General features: G+C 44.5%; 1 protein-coding gene across 22 annotated transcripts in view; it reads left to right on the top strand.

The window, feature by feature from the left end:
* Positions 1 to 18206, top strand: part of ARVCF (ARVCF delta catenin family member) — a 437864-nt gene that overhangs the window by 295145 nt on the left and 124513 nt on the right. For all 22 annotated transcript variants that reach the window (XM_065568005.1, XM_065568006.1, XM_065568000.1 and 19 more), the window contains one exon: positions 14194 to 14352. In XM_065568005.1, the coding sequence (XP_065424077.1) occupies positions 14194 to 14352 (159 nt within the window). The remainder of the gene's footprint in view (positions 1 to 14193; positions 14353 to 18206) is intronic.

Below are 18206 nucleotides of genomic sequence, written 5' to 3'. Positions count from 1 at the left end.
GAAAAAAGCTATTGATCGTGCAGTTTGGCCAATGTTGCATACATTAAAATAACAAAAGGAACATTAGCAAATAAGGAAAAAATTGAAGTTTTAAGGATGTATTAGTTTTTCCCCTTTTTATCTCCCTCTTTTTCCACCACTTTCTTCTTGCATTCGATCTCCACATCTTCATTCTCTCATGCGCTGCCTCCACCCCACCCCCATGTTGACTCCTCACATTCTTTCATGCTTCTCATCTGACCCCTGTTCTCTTCTGGCCTCTCCCTCGTACTCCCATAATTGCTTTTTTTTTTCTTCTTCTTCTTCTTCTTCTTCCCTGCTCTATTCCAATCTGTTGATGATTATCCCACTGCCTGATTTAACAAGCTGGACTGCAGAACTGTATTGCTGTTCTGCTTTGATTACTTGTCCCATATTAAAAAACAAATAAAAAGCAGTGGCTTTAGTAGATGGTATAAATCAGTACTGTTATTACGGATGTCAGCCATGGGCTCAGTGTAAGAAGGTTAGTGAATTAGTGAAAACAAAAACGCATGGCAGACACTCAAGCTTGTTTTGTTTTCTTCTGTTCTGGCAAACCTAAGGCCAGCCGCCTTATTTAACAGGACTAGAGTGTGAGGTTTTGTTGGGAGCATTGATCTGCCAGTTCTTTCCAATGACTCCATGGCCACTTGGCCTTGTTTCATTGAATGCCATTGATGTGTGGGTCAAACAGAACGTGTCTAGATCCCTTCTGTGAATAAGAACTGGGAAGCCTTTTGTAGCTGCTGCCAAAAAATAACAAGGAACTGACAGAAGATAATAGCATGATTGCTATATTTGTGCAACTCCTGTTGTTGTTTAGGTTCCTGATCAGCATGATGGATGGAATGACTCCCGTTTTTATAAAGGAAAGGAACTTCATAAAAAAATAAACATAAGAGAAAAATATTTTGTTCTCATGCCTTGTTAGCAAAGTCTGTAATCTCTTGTTGCATTTGCTTGTCTTCCACTATAGCAAGGAAATAGTAATTTAGATTTGAATTTCTCTCCTCATTTCACCCCACTGGTGTTCCGCCATTCAATTTTTAAAGATGTCTCCAGTTGTTAGGAATCTCATTGAGAATGAAAGCTTGGCTTGAGATCAATGGAGTTGAATCATAGTTCAGCAACATTTTAGCAGAAGTTATGTGCTAGATATGTCAATTTCTTACAGTATGTTTGGGAGATGTTCCTATATTAAGTTTATGTATCATTGTGGGCAAGAGACTGTATGTAATTGCATGGGGCAGGGTAACCGTAGCTTCTCCAGGAACTAAAACATATACGTGTGTGGGGGGGCGAGATTAGTCAAATTATTTAAGGTTGTAACACCTCCAGAGAAGAACCACCACCTGGAGAGGCTTGCGTGTATGCTTCAGACTCGATTCTCTAGAGGTCAGCTGACAAAGAAAGGATAAATAGCCTGAGTTTAAAATGACTCATGGCCTCCTTTTTAATCCAGTAAGTGGACAGGCCCTCCAGTGCAAGGGAGGCCCCAAGCCTGGCAGAAGGATTGGAAAGACTTTGACCTATGGGGCCACATAGGACTGATGGGTGACCTCTGGTTAGCTGTTAGCTTGGGTATAGGAATGTTGGTTGCTCTCAGTGTTTTTATCCGAGGAATAAATGTACTTGCTTAGAAAGAGCTGTGTGGTAACTTCTAAGTGCTGGCAATATGCTGTCCATAGCACTTGGGGAGAAAGCAAAGCACAGGTGCTGACCTTTTTAGGCTGTCTTGCTAGAGATACCGCAGTGTAATCTAGGGAACTGTGCAGCCTTAAAATCTCTCATCAAGAGGGAGTGAGAGGCAAGTCTCTGGCCAAGAGATTAGTGGCTGTAAACTGGAAACCTTTGAGTGCCCTTGGTGGACCACGGAGGGGGAAAATGGGTGCCGTTGCCCTGAACTGTGATGATTTATATATACTCTGTAGAGACTCCAGAAATGGATCAAAAAGTGCCATTCTATTTTAAGAATAGAGCAGCAGTCTGACAGCTCAAAACTGAATAAAGTGAACTCTGCTTGATGTATAGTCTTGGGTAAATTATCTGTGCCGTACCCATGGAATTACCCATGGATTAATGGTAATGGCAGCCAAGCAGTTTACTCCATAACTTACTCTGGGGGGGATTCTGTGCTACTGCGTGCATGCAGAATTCATGTCAGCTGCAGATTTCTTTGCTTCCCCGCAGAAAAATGACTTTCTGACGGTGAAGCAAAGGGAAGCTGCAAGAGTGGTCATGTGCTCTTCCCCAGCAGCACATGGGCACGTTGTTTTGGGCTCCCAGAGCAGCCAGAGGAGAGGTAAATCACTGGGGGAGGGCGGGACTGGGGATGCCCTGGCTGGTGCTGGGTCAAACCCGTCTAGGGCTGGGTCAGACTCCTCCCCCATCTATCCAATCACCATGCATCTAGACCCCCCCCCCATGCCTCACGCCTCCACAGCCAGAAGCTGCCACCGAGCCCTCTGCACCTGCACCCCCACCCCACTGAGCCTCACCCCCTTCATCTAGAACTCCCCTGCACCCAGACACCGCCGCCATGCCTCACCCCTTGCACCTGGCCCTCCCCAGCTCCACCCATGGCTGGACACGCCCTGACTGGTGGCTCCTACCCGGTGCTGGGCTCAGCTGTTAGTCCTGGCTAGGCTGGGGGATGGAGGAGGAGTGTGCTTCCCCAGGCTTCAGTAGTATGTCGAATTTATGTTCATAAATGGGCAGTTATAATTCCTCTTGTTTGTTACCCAGGCTCTTAGAATAGGTATATACGTAATTAAATAATTTATTCTCTTTGCATCCGTTGGTGCCTCAGTTACCATTTTTTCCCCCTCCACATTGTCATTTGGCTCTAAATGAGTGTTCATTTGTTCCCCCATTTCAGCCTCCTCTTTGTTGTCAGTCCATGTTACTAGTTTGGGGTCCAGTGTTGCAACCCTCCCCTTATATGAACCATCTTTATTTTCTTAAGCAGTCTCTCCTATGTGTCTAAAGACTGTCTGCTGGCATAAGTAAGGGTTGAAAGATCAGCCCTTTACTATATATTTCAAGGTGGATGAAAGTAAGCAGGATAAACTGGCTTCAAAGGAAGAAAATGAACAATTGTCAGTGAAGTCTGTTGGGTTGTTTCAATAATGCAGTAACTCCCATTTCACTTGGTAAAATGGACTTTCTGCTGGAATCTTTTTTTCTTTTTTTTTCTTTTAGAAGGTTTACAGTAAAAGAAGCAGCCCCTGGCTTTGCTGGCTTGCTTGTGTCTCTTGGCTTTCAGCTGGACTGGTAGTCATCCAAAGATCTCCCATGAAGTTACTTTCCTGCTGTCACATTTTTACTCCCTGGGGATACAGAATATTGTGTTAAGAAGCTGATCACACATTCCCTGCTATGTTCAGTTCAGAAAATAGATTTTTTTTTTAAAGAACCATAACATGATTTAATATGCATCATCTTCTGGGGAGTTATTTGGACTGATGCTGACGTGGCTTCTTAATTCCAAGCAAACCTGCTTTGGTGCTTAATAGTGGGAAATGTTGGCCAGTTCCTTCCTTATGGGATGGGTGATGATGAGATTTATCACCAATCACTTTGTACTCCCCAGAATAAGAAATGATTTATTTAAGAAATGCCACTCTTCGAATTTAGGCTGTAGAACAGCCTTTCATCAGTGATCCACTTATTTTTACTGTTCCGTTTGGAAGGGTTTGGGGTTTTTGCTTGATCTAGTTAATTATGTAGTTCAAACATCATCCATGGGCAGGAGTGCGGGTGGGGGGAAATTGCGTTGAATTTAATTCCGATTTTGATATAGCCACCGGGACATGTAGAGAGACTGTGGTCAAGTCTTCGTAAATAACCCACTTCTACATCCTCGAAATTAACTCTGCCTTGAAATAAATTAAGCATTTTGCTCAGGTCCTTTATACCAGTGCAGTTGGCATAGTTACTTCACCATACAAGCTATCTGGTGTGCTCTAGGTGTGGATATAAAACCCTGAAACTGAAGTACATCCAAATGTAACTGTTTGGCTCTGTATGACTCAATGTGCTGGTGTTTTGTGTGTGTGCACGTGTGTTAGTGATTGTACCCTCTGAGTGGCTACTTTATAAAGAGGAAAATCTGTCAAGCTGAGTAATAGACCTCAGATACTCCCCTGTGTATGTAAGTTTGTGGACTTGTTTTATATACTAATGTGTGTGTGTCATCTTAATTCCTGATCAAAACCTGGGGAGGGAATGGGGGGAGAAGGAGAAATGTTTCTTAAATGTCTGACAAGAAAAGGAATGTGCAAAGGACTCATCCTTCCCACAAGCCTGTATGCCAACATCAAATAAGCAGCAGGTAGAGAAGAAGAAAATTCTGATGGAAGATTATAATCTGTGATATAACCTTATCCCAGGAAAACTCTCCCTCAGTTTAGCTTCTGCTAGTTCATCTGAAGACCCCAGGAAGAGAGCAAGTACGAATCTGTGTCGTGTTGAGCTCAGTACACAGCTGCTGTTTGTTTAGTCAAATATTAGATATGCTAGCATGTATTGTGTTTAGCTACTGATTTTTTAGTAAATCTCTGTGTAGTATTCATTTAGCATGTGGCTTGCTCATAGCACTTGGCTAGCAAATTACAGGTCTACAGTAGTGCAAAGGAAAAAGAGAGCATTATCTATGGCTATGCAATCACAGTAAGACAGTGTTTTCCCATTCATTTAATATGATCTCATAGTGGACAGATTTTCCTGATTAAATACTAAGCTATAGCAATATAAGCGGCATTTCAAGAGAAGTAGGATTTACCCAGAGTGCAATCTGCCTTATGTCCTCTTTTTTTTTTTTTTTTTTTTTTTTTTTTTAAGAAATCGTGTTTGGAAAAAACGCTTTATTGAGTTTAGTTCCTGAAGCTGAGCTGATGGACCATTAAGGAGAAAGGATGGTCTTGTGACTAAGGCACTGGAGTGTGAGTCAGGACACCTAGGTTCAATTCTGGGCTCTGTCACAGACTTCTGACCTTGGGCAAGTTACTAAAGCGTGATGTGCCTTTGTTTCCCCATCAGTACAGTAAGGATAACGTCTGCCTCATTTCTTTCCTTTCAGGAACGTTGAACTAAATTCATTGTCTGAAAATCCCTTTGAGCTCCATGGGTGGAAGGCGCTATGGAGTGCCAAGTTTTGTTTTGAACAGTAATTACTTATTCTTGTAAAGGTTTTGTCTATGGGTATGCCTACACAGCAAAAAAATAAACCCAGCCCTTGCTGCAGCAAGTCTCACAGCCTGAGTCAACTGACTTGGAGCTAAAAATAGAAGTGTTGTCTTGGTCTGGAGCCCAGGCTTGAAAACCTGGTGAGCGGGGAGAGTCTGAGCTTGGGCTCCAGCCCAACCCTGAATGAGTCTACACTGCTATTTTGAGCCCCCCAACATGAGCCCAAGTCAGTTGACCCAGGCTCTGAAACTTGCTGCTGCAGGTTGATTTGTGTGTTGTGTAGACGTACAGAAATAAACACCTTTTTCTTTGCACTACTCAGAACGTGTTTAGTGCCTTTCCCAATACTACTACCTGTAGAGGTCAGAAGATTCATGTTCTTTTGGCAGAGTAAGTTGACTCTGCATCAGAGTCGCAAAGGGAAAGGCTCCTCTGTTAGTTTCTTTTCTTTCGATTCAGTGTCTGATCTTCCTATGTAAATACACCAGCTTCAGTTTCTCTTTGAGCCTTAGTGGGATTTGAACCACAATCATACCTACTTTATAGATGTTTCATTTTGTTCCCAATGCAACATTCAAAGTCTAAACTGAATGCTCATCAAAACAGATTTGGGATGGTTTAGGTCATTTGCTCCAGTAAATGCTCAATGCGGCTCTTTCCCTATTTAAAGGCTATCGGTAATTACAGTGTTCTGAAGGTCACCGGGCAGGCACCCATCATTCATCATAGTTATTGAGCATTACTTGTAATGCAGTGGGGTGATTAACATTACCTGCTTTGAAGATGGCTGGGATTTAAAGCCTCAGCATATTCAGTTAGCACCAAAATGATCTGAAAAAATCCTTGCTGTGGCAAGACAAGACGATAAAGAACCGAGACATCTTTCTTGTGAAAGTGACAAATTACCCTTTCTGATCCAGAGGGCCAACTTGTGTGGTAGAGCTGTGCAGTACATTAGCCTTCAGCTAATGGAAAAATGGGGGGAGAACGGGAGAGGAAAATACTGAGGTGGAGCGCAATGAATAGAGCATTTTTGTTACTGCCTTGGGTTCAGGTTTTTTGTTTTCTCTCCTCCAGAAACAACTTCGCAGCAGGCCTATAATTTACCTGGGTCATCCAGCAGATTAAGAAGGAGGCAGTGCCTCTGGAATCCCTCTTTTTTCCCCCCTTCCATTCTTAAAACACTGTTTACAATCTCCTGCGGTTTTCTAGCTTTGTGGAGAAGTTCAGTGGGTCAGCTTCCCCTTTAGCTTCATCCATCATTCCAGTCAATTAGAAATAGTTGAGGGCCAATTGACCAGTCTTCCATTAACTGAGACACTTCAGATTGTTAAAATAGCATAAAAGCCCTCTTTGTAGACTGCTGGGCAGAGATTGTAGATTTCCCTGTTGATGGGCAGTTACCCGTGGCTGAACAGAGCCCTAGTGTACTTTGCTGCACTTCAGGGATGAATATTACTACTTCTTTTCTTGTTCTGTTTGATTTTTTTTTTCTTTCCCTGAAAGGTGTGGTGTCTTGTGGAGAGCTCAGATCATGAATTGCACTGGTCCATTACAAAATTCTTCTTTGTTTGTGGCTGAAAATGCTTTCCAAAATGACTTTCCAGTGGTTGAAAAGTCCAGTTTTTTAACACTAGCTTTTAAAGGCCTTTGGCATCATTCTTTATTCGTCTGTTTATCATGTTTGTATCTGAAGGGCAAGGAGAGTGTGAAACTGCTCCGAGAACAGCTAGTGCATTGTGGTGTACAGCTTGGCTCATTATGGTATCATGTGCTAAGTGCGCTTGTTTTTTGATTAGGGGAAACATTTTTCTTTTTTGAAGACTTGACTGACTTGAGGATGTGGCTTTTGTGAGTGCCCATGTCATAGAGTTGAAGGGCAGAAGTGACCACTAGATCATCGCCTGACCTCCTGTAATACACAATAGAGAAGTGCCTTAACTAAGACCCAACTGGGATTGGGCTCCACATCAAGTGACAGTAGCATTAACTGCAGAACGCACTGAACATGAGCACTTAAAAGATAAAGTTTCCGTTTATTATTAGCAGTAATTCAGTATGACCTGCAGGCCCCAACCAAGTGTAGATTCCTATTGTGCTAGAAACTATACAGATACACTGTAAGCTCTTTGGAGCAGGGACTGTTATAAGGGCTTGTCTACATATGGAGTTATTCTTTAAATTCACTCCCTACCTTAATCTGAAGTATCTGTTCAAGAGTAGCCTGATCCTGAACGTCTGATCCTGCAAAGACTGACTTGTGCGCTTAACTTTACACATGTAAGTAGTCATATTCTATAAAGCCATTGCAAAGATTAGGGTTTCATTAGAAAAGTCAGACAAAGGGTAGGAGACAGGAATTATTCTCATTTTTATTCAATTAGAAATATCATCTGATTTAAGTATGCCCAGATTTCTAGTATATTTCTAGTAATCAACACATTTTGGCTTTCTCTGCACTAGGCTTTTTTTGGACAAATGTCCCACTGGTATAAACAACCTTAGGGTTACCATATTTCAGCAAGCAAAAAAGAGGACGGGAGGAGCCCCGCCCTAGCCCCTCCCACTTCCCGCCCCCCCAGAAGCCCCCCCCCCTGTTCCTTGTCCCCTGACTGCCCCCTCCTGGGACCCCTGCCCCTAACTGCCCCCCAGGACTCCACTCCCTATCTAAGCCTCCCTGCCTCTTGTCCCCTGACTGCCCCAACCCTTATCCACACCCCCACCCCCAGACAGACCCCTGGGACTCCCACGCCCCATCCAACCACTCCCCACCCCCTGACAGCCCCCCCAGAACTCCCAACCCATCTAAACCCCTCTGCTCCCTGTCCCCTGACTGCTCCGATCCCTCTCCGCACTCCTGCCCCCTGACAGCCCCCCCCAGAACTCCCAACCCATCTAAACCCCTCTGCTCCCTGTCCCCTGACTGCCCCGATCCCTCTCCCCACTCCTGCCCCCTGACAGCTCCCTCCCAGCCCCCCACCCCCCCGCTCCTTGTCCCCTGACTGCCCCCTCCTAGGACCCCTGCTCCTAACTGCCCTCCAGAACCCCACCCCCTACCTGTACCCTGACTGACCAAAACTTTCTTCACTCCCCCCAAAAAGCCCCCCCCCGTTTCTTGACTGCCCCCTCCAGAACCTCCCTGCCCCTTCTCCTGCCCCCTGGCCCCCTTACCCTGCTGCTCAGAACAGGGTGTTGGGCTCTGTGCGAGCCGGACACGTGGCTAAGCTCCCCAGCACAACAAAACCCGGTCCCTGGCCCTGCACAGTGCTGCCGGACCGGGCTGCAGGGGAGAGCTGCCCTTGTATCAGCACAAAGTACTCTCGCTCCCGTTTTGCTACGCTGCATGGCAGAAACCGCTCCCAGTTGCAAAAGGGGAGGGCTGCACTTTGTGCTGATACACTTGCTCAGAATGCAGGGCGGATCCGGCTCCTCTACAGCTGCTCCGGAGTCCAGCCCGGGACTTTCCTGCAGCCCTCCCAGCCGCTCGCTCTGCTCTGCCGGGGGAGGGGGGAAATCCCGGACATTGTGAGTGCTTTACAAATTCCCCCCGGACGCTATTTTTAGCACAAAAAGGAGGACATGTCCGGGTAAATCCGGATGAATGGTAACCCTAAACAACCTTGCTATCTTGCTAAAACCTACAGACCTGCTAGCTAATAGTAACCTGTAGTAAGCAGTAACTGGAATATAGCCTCCACTGCAATCCACTAAACAGAAGGAGGGTTATTAGATGGACATGCTTCGAATGTTTTTGAAGGGTGACTGTTTTGGTGGGGAGAGGTAATCTGTAATTTAAACGGTTTCATAAGCAGAGAATAAAATAAAACAACTTTTCTGTCTCAATGCAGGATGTGTGATCCTTCTGGGGGAGCTTATTCTCTTATTAAACAGATATAAAATAGTCACTTTGATGGAAAGATAACTCTAGGAATCAAAATGATGATGGTTCTAGGGACTGCAATATACTAATGCAAAGTAGGCCCTTGGAGATATTTCTGTATGGCAAATCATTCTGCTTTTAACAAAACAAGAATTACTATTTTACGGTTCTTGCCTGAAATGTCTAAAGATATTTCTACTGCACTAAACTTTTACAGGCTGGGGATAAATTGATTGGTTTTTTTTAACAATAGCTTGTTTTTTAGAGGCTGCTGGAAATTTAAGCACAGCTAAACAGGAATGCGATTCATCCACTGACAAAAAGCAAGGAGAAAAGTATTGATACGCTTTCTCACTAACTGGATTGGGATCTACTTTATTAGAAAAGTAGTGTTGACTTCTGATTTTCTTGTGACAGAACCAAAGATATGATGCCTTGTATAATGCCTCATACATTACACTCAGTGACTTCTCTTGGTGACACCTTGCAAATATGCTCATTTATCACAAGAGCACTCTTGCCATGATTTTATGTAAACGCTCTTACATTTTTGTGGTCTGACCATCACACTTGAAAGGTTAAATGAGATGTTGTGGTCTCTGGAAGGCAAGGCAGAGAGTAACATCTCTGTCCTGCTGGAGCTGTCAGAATTCTGAACATCTTTCCCACTGACGAGGATTGGATAGGAGCCCTCTTCAGAGACCGTCTGTGCTGTTGCTTAATCGCTGTAAAGCAATGGCTCAATCTCAACTTTCTCATAGTGGGATCCATCCCCCATTCAATAATATGGAAAGAGTAAGGTTGTCACAGCCCCCGGACAACTATTCATGATCCCCAGAATGAGAAGCCCTACACTGAGTGACACCAAGCATGCAGCTCACGTTTGCCTGGTTAGTACCCTAGCAAAGTGAGCAAAGGAATGGGATGTGGGTCCAAACTGGAATCTCCTGCTGCATGACAAGAATAGGAAACTGCCACTAAGACTAGCCATTGAGGGAACCATATTTGAACCATTACAAGTCTGCACAGACTAGCAAATATCAAAATGTCCATCAAGTCAAGTTTGTATTAAGTCCATAAATAATTGAGCTGAACTGGTTAAATGTTTGAAACATTGGCTTCATGCAGAAACCTGTTGAGCAAAGGAAGTGTGTGGGATATTTTTGGAGCTATGCAGAGAGATTCATTTCTGATGCTTTTTAAAGAATTTGAAAGTAGAATTGAGTCCTGATTTCTGTGATTAAGACACAAAAACCATAATTGAAACTAAACATTTATTTTTTTTCGCATTGTTGTTACTTTACCAAAAATTTGAGAGTCAGGAACATTAAAAGGTTTTTGGAGCTCAAAGAGCAGCCTCCTGGAAGTCAACTCGAGGAACAGGAGGTTGGATGACATTCCACCCTTTTCACTCGCATGTCCCTGGATAGTTCATGCAGTAAGATGGTAGATCTATGCAAATGCAACCTGGGTAGCTGTCTGCATTGGGAAATCTACCTTGAACTAAGCAGGCTTTTAATCTTTCGATGCTCAGGACACTCTTTTCCAGCTGATAGCAGGCTACATTAGGAATGCAAATCCATATCAAATCTCTCAGGATCATCATTTTAGAAGAAGCCACAGGATAAAAACAAGCACTAGTGTTCATTTAAAGTCAGTGTGCTCTAGTCTGCAGTTCGCTCATATTTAAGTGCCAGGCTTTAAAGATTTTCTTTGCCCACAGGCAGCCCGGATACAAAGGGAGATTTTTATTATTATTATTATTTATTATTATTATTATTTTTAAGTAAAAATATCACAAAAAGGACAAACCACTTTTTGCCTCCTTCAATTTTCCTAAGTTTGTTATCACAAAACATGGTTTGCCTCACAAAAATTTAGGGAAGGAGGAGAGAAACTAGGTAATCCAGTAGCCTCCAAATGCAGCCAGAAGAGTGAGTGTGAGTGAGAGAGAGAACAAAATCCTCAACTTTAAAAGGTATGGGGATTTGATACCATCTGAAAGTTGGCAGGGAAAGTTACAGGGAAGGGAATACAATGGATTATGTTGAATGGACTTGGATATTGTGTAATTCTGTTTTACAGTGAAGAATAATGGATGGTCCTGAATTTTCAGTGCATTACAATGTGTAAACAGCCTTCTGATTATAGAGAACCTCCACTTGAGGTGAAACTTTTCTGTCGGTTGGAGAAAATGGCTTCACTATAAGGGGCTGGAATTAAAGCATATGGTGTTTAGTTTTGGTTTGTTTTTTTCCTGGAAAATATGCAAGACTGAATAGATTTTCCACAGGACTTAAATTCCCCTTTAGCCTGTGGTGATAAAACAGAAAATGACTCTTAAACTGCAGAATACTTGCAAGATTCAGCATGTATCACAAGTCATTGGCATTAGTGATTAGAGAAATGAAAGCTTGCAAACTGCTGAAATGAGTGATTTCCTGTGGGATTTAAGCATATTTAGGCTGACAAATTTTGCAGCATTAATTATGCTGTGATTTCAATGGGAAATGGAGTTGGGCCTGCTTATGCCACCAGTAAATTTGGTCCAGGATGCATATTCCTTTTATGATTTGCCCCCTTTCCTGTTTGGTCAAGATATCCACCTCCAGCTTAACGCCTGTACTGAAGTCTGTGACAGGGTTAATATTAATGTCTATCTGGACATGAAAACTATTCACTAGTTAAAATATAAGCCCGAATTGCAATAACCGGTATTATCCAGAATGTAGCTGTAAATAAAGTAAACTGAACAAGGGCACCGTAACCAGCTTGTTTCAAAGAAGGTTACAGATCATGTGAAGATTAAATGAAATATTTTTTTTTCCCTTGTAGAATCTAACAAGAGAATTCAAAAGCTTTGCTTCTGTTCATCTGCACAAAGTCCACTTGAAAGTAGTCTCTCCTTCAAGACTCAACAGAAGGCATGTCACCACCTAGGATGCTAGCCAGCATACCATGGGGATGAAATGTAATTTCCTAAATAAAATGCTACAAAACAATATGTGGCACTTTCCTAGTGATTACACTGCTCACAGGTGCAGGATATTTAAGTCTTAACATAATAAAACTCAACACCTGCATGGGAACAGTTTCATCCTCATCATTTTATTTCCATATGAAGTGAAAAGAGATCTTGACTTACCCACAATCATTTCTTAACAGGAGCGGTTAGCATTGCAATTGATTCTACACAGGACATAATACTTCACTGCTATTTTTTAAACATTTCATTATTGAAATAAGTGTAGAAGGAATATCACAGATTCCTCTTACATCTAGTAGGACTTATCTTTGTAAGCATAGGCCCCGATTCTGCTTTAGGCTCTGTACTCTTACGCCTGTGCACAGCCCACTGGCTTTAGAGAGTACAATGAAAGGAACTGTTATACTATTGTACCTTGCCAAGGATTGCAAGTGTTTTGGAAAAGTCTTATTTCTCAAGCTGTAAACCAGTGTTTCATTGTCCATATATTGTGACACTTCTGAAATTCATTCATCCATCAGGAATATCTCTTCTGATTTCTGTTGCTATGTGAGGCACACAAATTGCACAAGGAAAAACACAGAAATGTCTGCTTGGGAGGCAGAAGAATCCTCTTCAGGTAGCTTTCCTCAAGAGAACCATCCTTTGTAGAGAATTTTCATTCTGTTCAACAGTGGACTATATAAGGTTGCCAACTTTGATTTGCAGAAAACTGAACACCCTTGCCCTGCCCCTTCTCTGAGGCCCCACCCCCACTCACTCCATCTCCCTTCCCTCTGTTGCTCTCTCTCCCCCACCCTTGCTCGCTCACTCCTTTTCACTGGGCTGGGGCAAGGGATTGGAGTGCTGAAGGGGATGAGGGCTCTGGCTGGGGGTGTGGGCTCTGGGGTAGGGCTGGGAATGAGGGGTTTGGAATGTGGGAGGGGGCTCTGGGCTGGGGCAAGGGGTTGGGATGTTGGGAGCGGGTGCGGGCTGTGGGAGGGAGTATGGGTGCAGGAGGGGGCTCAAGGCTGGGGTAAGGGGTTGGGGTGCGGGAGAGGGTGCAGGATGTGGGCTCTGGGTCCCACTTACCTCAGGAGGCTCCTGGAAGCCGCCAGTATGTCCCTGTGGCTCCTAGGCGGAGGTGGGTCCGCATGCTGCTGCCCCCCCCCCCCCGCCGCTCCCCGTTGGCTGTTGTTCCCAGCCAATGGGAGCTAGCGCTCAGGGTGGGGGCAGCACACGGAGCCCCCGCGGCTGCGCCTACGCCTAAGAGCTGTAGAGAAATGCCAGCTGCTTCTGAGAGCTGCGCGGAGCCAGGGCAGACAGGGAGTCTGCCTTAGTCCTGCTGCACCACTGACCAGGCTTTGAATTGCCTTATCAGTGGTGCTGACCAGAGCGGCTAGGGTCCCTTTTCGACTGGGTATTCCGGTCAAAAACCAGATGCCTGACAACCCTAGTTGTCAATCTTGTGTATATACTACAACTTTTAACTGAGATTGTAACCAGTTAGGCCTTATCTATACTGTAGGATATTCAGCAGGGAAAAATTCCCACTACTGCTACCACCAGTTCAGTTGTGCGATTCTTTGGCTAACCATATTTCCTTTAATTATCATCACTTTTGACCAAGTAAGATATGTGTTGGCATACTGAGGAACTAGAAGGCCTTGATAAATTATTTATAGCCTTGTTATACACTGCTACTGAGGTCTGAAGAGTGTATTTTATCAGTTGGAAATAAGTTTTTAATACTAAATAAGATTAAATGCTCTGAAAGAAATGGTCCTGTTTACTGTGGAACATGGTGGTGGTTTGGTGTTTTTTATGCACAGATACTCCACTCATCCTAGATTGGGCATAGCAGGGAAAGTGCAAATCAAGTGTCTATATGAAGAAATAGTCTCCTGTAAATGGGCAATAAATGCTGAGTCTTTGATGTTCACTTCAAATGATCTCCACTTACTAAGGTTATTCAGGCCAGCCTACCCTCAGCTAGTTATTCTTGGGTCAGTAAAGCCCTCCCTTCTGAATCTATATTTCCAGGCATCTGACATCTTGTACATTGTTTAAAAACAAACAAACACACCCTTCTACGTAGTGACAGTATAAATGACAAACATGTTCCATTTTTATTTCTTAGGAGCAAAGCCCCAGCAACCAGACCTCAATAACAATGATGCAAGAGCCTCAGGAGATGGTAGAGGAGACGGTTACTGTTGAGGAAGACCCGGGTACTCCTACTTCCCATGTGTCTATTGTGACTTCAGAAGATGGAACCACAAGGAGAACTGAGACTAAGGTAGGAATTTCTGGACCATGCTGAGTATGATTTGGGGGCATTAGAAGGGTTATTTCAAAGGTAAGGTTTGCTCTCCTTTTTCATAAGAGGTCTATTGGGGAGAAATGGTAAAATTTCAGCCTCACACAGGAATTTAAAAAAAATTAGTGGCATGTAGAATAGAGCAGTACGATAATCATGCCTCTGTGTGTGTCTCAAACTATTTACAATCCTTAGTAACAGTGTGAGTCTGCCTATTGCTTTGTTCCTCAGAAAATAGTTTTCCAGTTTCCACAGATTTTGTTTTAAATATCACCACAATTGCACATGAGTAAGGCTATGTTTTAAGTCACGGGTATTTTTAGTAAAAGTCATGGGCAGGTCATGAGCAGTAAACAAAAATTCACAGCCCATGACCTGTCCATGACTTTTACTATATATCCTAACTAAAACTTAGGGGGGTGGTTTGGGGGGTTGGCCGTGGGGGCGCTGTAGATGCTGGGTGTGGGGCATGGCCCAGAGGCACAGTGAGTGATGGAGAGGGGGGGTGGCTGGGGCAGGCCCTACCCAGCTCCTGGGAAGCAGCGACCTTAGCTCCATGTGCTGCCTGCTCCACCCGAAGTCCTGTTTCTGCAGCTCCCAATGGTTGGGAACCATGGCCAGTGGGGGCAGTGGCAGCATGTGGCACTAGGAGCTGAGGGACAGGAGTTCCTGTCGCCCTTCTGGAGAGCCCCCCCTCCCCTCAGGTAAGCACTGCCCAGCACCCCAACCCCCAGCCCTGAGCCCCCCCCCACCCAAACTCCTGCTGCTCGGGGGCGGGGGGACCCAAGACTGCCCCAGCAGCAGCCACTGCGACTGGCCCAGGGGCTGCCCAAGCTGCTCAGGTGGTTCCCGGGTCAGCTGCACCGGGCTGCTGCAGAAGTCACGGAGCGGAGGTCGTGAAAAGTCATGGAATCTGTGACTTCCATGACCTCTGTGACAAACACGGGGCCTTACATATGAGTGATTCAGTATAGTTTCTGTCAATACCATGTAGGTAGACTATCAGATTCATTATGAATATAGATGTTACTACTGGCCTTCCTCTCCTTCACTCACTCTGCTCTTGTTTACGCCCCTCACTTTGTCTTGTATTAGGTTAGTTTGTATTTTCCATGGGACAAGTATTGTGTGTTTGGAGCTCCCTGGCAAGCTTTGCAGAGCTCTTAGAATAGCATTGTACCTACAGTTCTGGACCTCAGCAGTTACGCTGACATCTTTACCAGGGTTTGGTCCAGTGAAGGGTCAAAGATGTTTCTATTTTTAAAACTATTAAACAGCATTTGTTAAAATGAGATTGTCCAGCTGTTTCCCCCTTAGATTGGACATAAATAGTCAGCCAAAAAACATTGTACAGAAGTCACCATGTTGGTGTTTGTGTGTTTGTGTTTACTGGCGTTCCAGAATTGCAATCCCTTAAGATATTAATTCAGGCTACATCTACACTACAGGGGGGAGTCGATTTAAGATACGCAAATTCAGCTATGTGAATAGCGTAGCTGAATTCGACGTATCGCAGCCGACTTACCCCGCTGTGAGGACGGCGGCAAAATCGACCTCTGCGGCTTCCTGTCGACGGTGCTTACTTCCACTTCCACTGGTGGAGTAAGAGCGTCGATTCGGGGATCGATTGTCGCGTCCTGACGGGACGCGATAAATCGATCCCTGAGAGGTCGATTTCTACCCGCCGATTCAGGCGGGTAGTGTAGACCTAGTCTCAGTGTCAGATCTCAAGCTAAAGGGGCACAATTCCACTATAGTCAACAGAGCTGCACATGTTTACACTATTTGAGGATCTTTGTGTGTATGTTCTTTTGGCTGTTCTAAATGCATCTTTAGATAGTCCCAAAAACCTGGCCTTTCCTAGTAAGTTCATATATAGGACTTAAAAACCACCTCAGCCTCCTCCCATTTTATTTGTGGGATTTATAGTTCAGTATTTTAAGATTTAAAAACCGTGTGTTACATCTTTAAATTATATGGACTAAGTATATTTATACCTTTTTCTAGCAAAAAAGTATACAGGGAGGAAGTAATAAATTTAGATGCTGATGAAATGGAGCAACTTTTTAAATAAACTAATTATAATGCATATCTTTGAGACTCTCTAACCTAAGCCTTGCAAAGGGATACAATGGTTGATGTGACCTAAAGGGTAATGGAGTTTGTAAAAATAGCAGAGGCCTCCTTTCCATACAATGGCTGTTAGATAAGGGTACCACATGGATGATATAGTTTGTCCAAAATAGTCATACTGCTGATAAGCAACATGTTCGTTCTCATAGCATGAAGAGTGTAATCTTATCTTACATGGTATACCTGCTATTTCACCATCTTCCCCACATACCTTAAACAAATACTGTACCTGTTCTCTCTCACTCACACTCTCACACACCGTTTTTCCCATGCACTGAAGAAAATCCTACACAGAAAAAGATGTTTAAATTAAGATGTTGATATCAAAGAATAAACCTATTTCAGGTACATCCCAAGCATTTATAAAATTTAGTAGAAAATTGACATGGTTTAAGAGTTGGGAACATAGTCCAGTGGCGGATTAGTCACTGGGCCAACAGGGCCTGTGCACAGGGGCCCCGGCCAATTGGGGGGACCTGGAAAAATGGGCACCCCCGTGCTCTGACCCTCTCCGCCCACGCAGCACTTCTGCCGGGGAGCAGGGTCGGGGCGCGGGATCTTATCCCGCTCCACCTGCCAACCCAGCGCTCCTGCCAGGGAGCGGGAGAAGCCCCTGCTCTCTGGTCCCTTCACCCCCCTGCCCCTCCAGAGGAGCTCCAGGCAGGTGGTGTGGGGCAAGCCCCCGCACTCTGACCCCACTCCCCCCCAGCAGGAGTACCAGGCAGGCAGGGGAAACCCCTGTGCCCCAACCCTGCTCCACCCCTCAGGAGTGCTGGGTGGCTGGAGCGGGTCAAGCCCCCACACTCTGACCCTTACCACCCCCATCCCCCCGGCAGGAGTGCCCGAGGAGTGGGGGGACTGCAGGTGGAAGGAGTGGGGAGGGACCTCCATTTGCTCTGGCCCAGGGCCCCACAAAACTCTAATCTGCCTCTGCCTGGTCTTTTCATTTATGTCACTGTTAAATGCGCTTCAGTCTATGTACTAAACCCAGGGGAATTTTGGAACATAGAAGAGCCATTTTACTAAAGGAATAGTTCTGTTAAAGTCCAGTTTTGATTCAAGAAGTGATGTTGAAATGTCCAAAATGCAGGTTGGCCAAACCACTTGTAATTTGGTGAGAAAAGGCAATGTGGTTTTAAAGGGGATCACCGCTATCTTTGAAAGTATATACTTTTTAATTCTATATTTTAATATGGTTTAGATTTTAACAGCCGCTTAGAAATCCAACTGGTCTTCAGCTTATAGTTGGCTTGGTAGCAAATGCAAAAATGGAGACAGAATTGCAGTTCATTTGCTAGTGCTTTGCTCTGGAAGTTGATTGGCATTATTCTAGTTGGGTGTTTTTATAGCTCCCGTCATTGCAGTATCTGAGCATCTCTCAAAGAAATTTGTTTCATGGTTACCCCTGTGAGGTATGGAAGTACTGTCCCCATTGCATAGATGAGGAGGTGGAGGCACAGTCACACAGGAAGTGTGTGGCAGATTCCAGATCTCCTGACTCGCTCCCAGTCTTGTACCATAAGACTGTCTTTCGTCCCAGAGGTTTAGGTACTAGTTTGGGACTCCGGAGACCCAGGTTCGATTCCCTGCTCTACCGCAGGCCTCCTGTGTGACTTGTGATAAGTCAGCCTGTCTCTCTGTTCCTCAGTTGGAAATAATGGGACTTCCTTATCTCATATGGTGAGGATAAATACATTAAA

Source organism: Chrysemys picta, chromosome 15, assembly GCF_011386835.1.
Source record: "Chrysemys picta bellii isolate R12L10 chromosome 15, ASM1138683v2, whole genome shotgun sequence".
NCBI lineage: Eukaryota > Metazoa > Chordata > Testudines > Emydidae > Chrysemys > Chrysemys picta.
The sequence above is the reverse complement of the archived record's forward strand: the minus strand, read 5'-3'. Positions and strand labels throughout refer to the sequence as shown.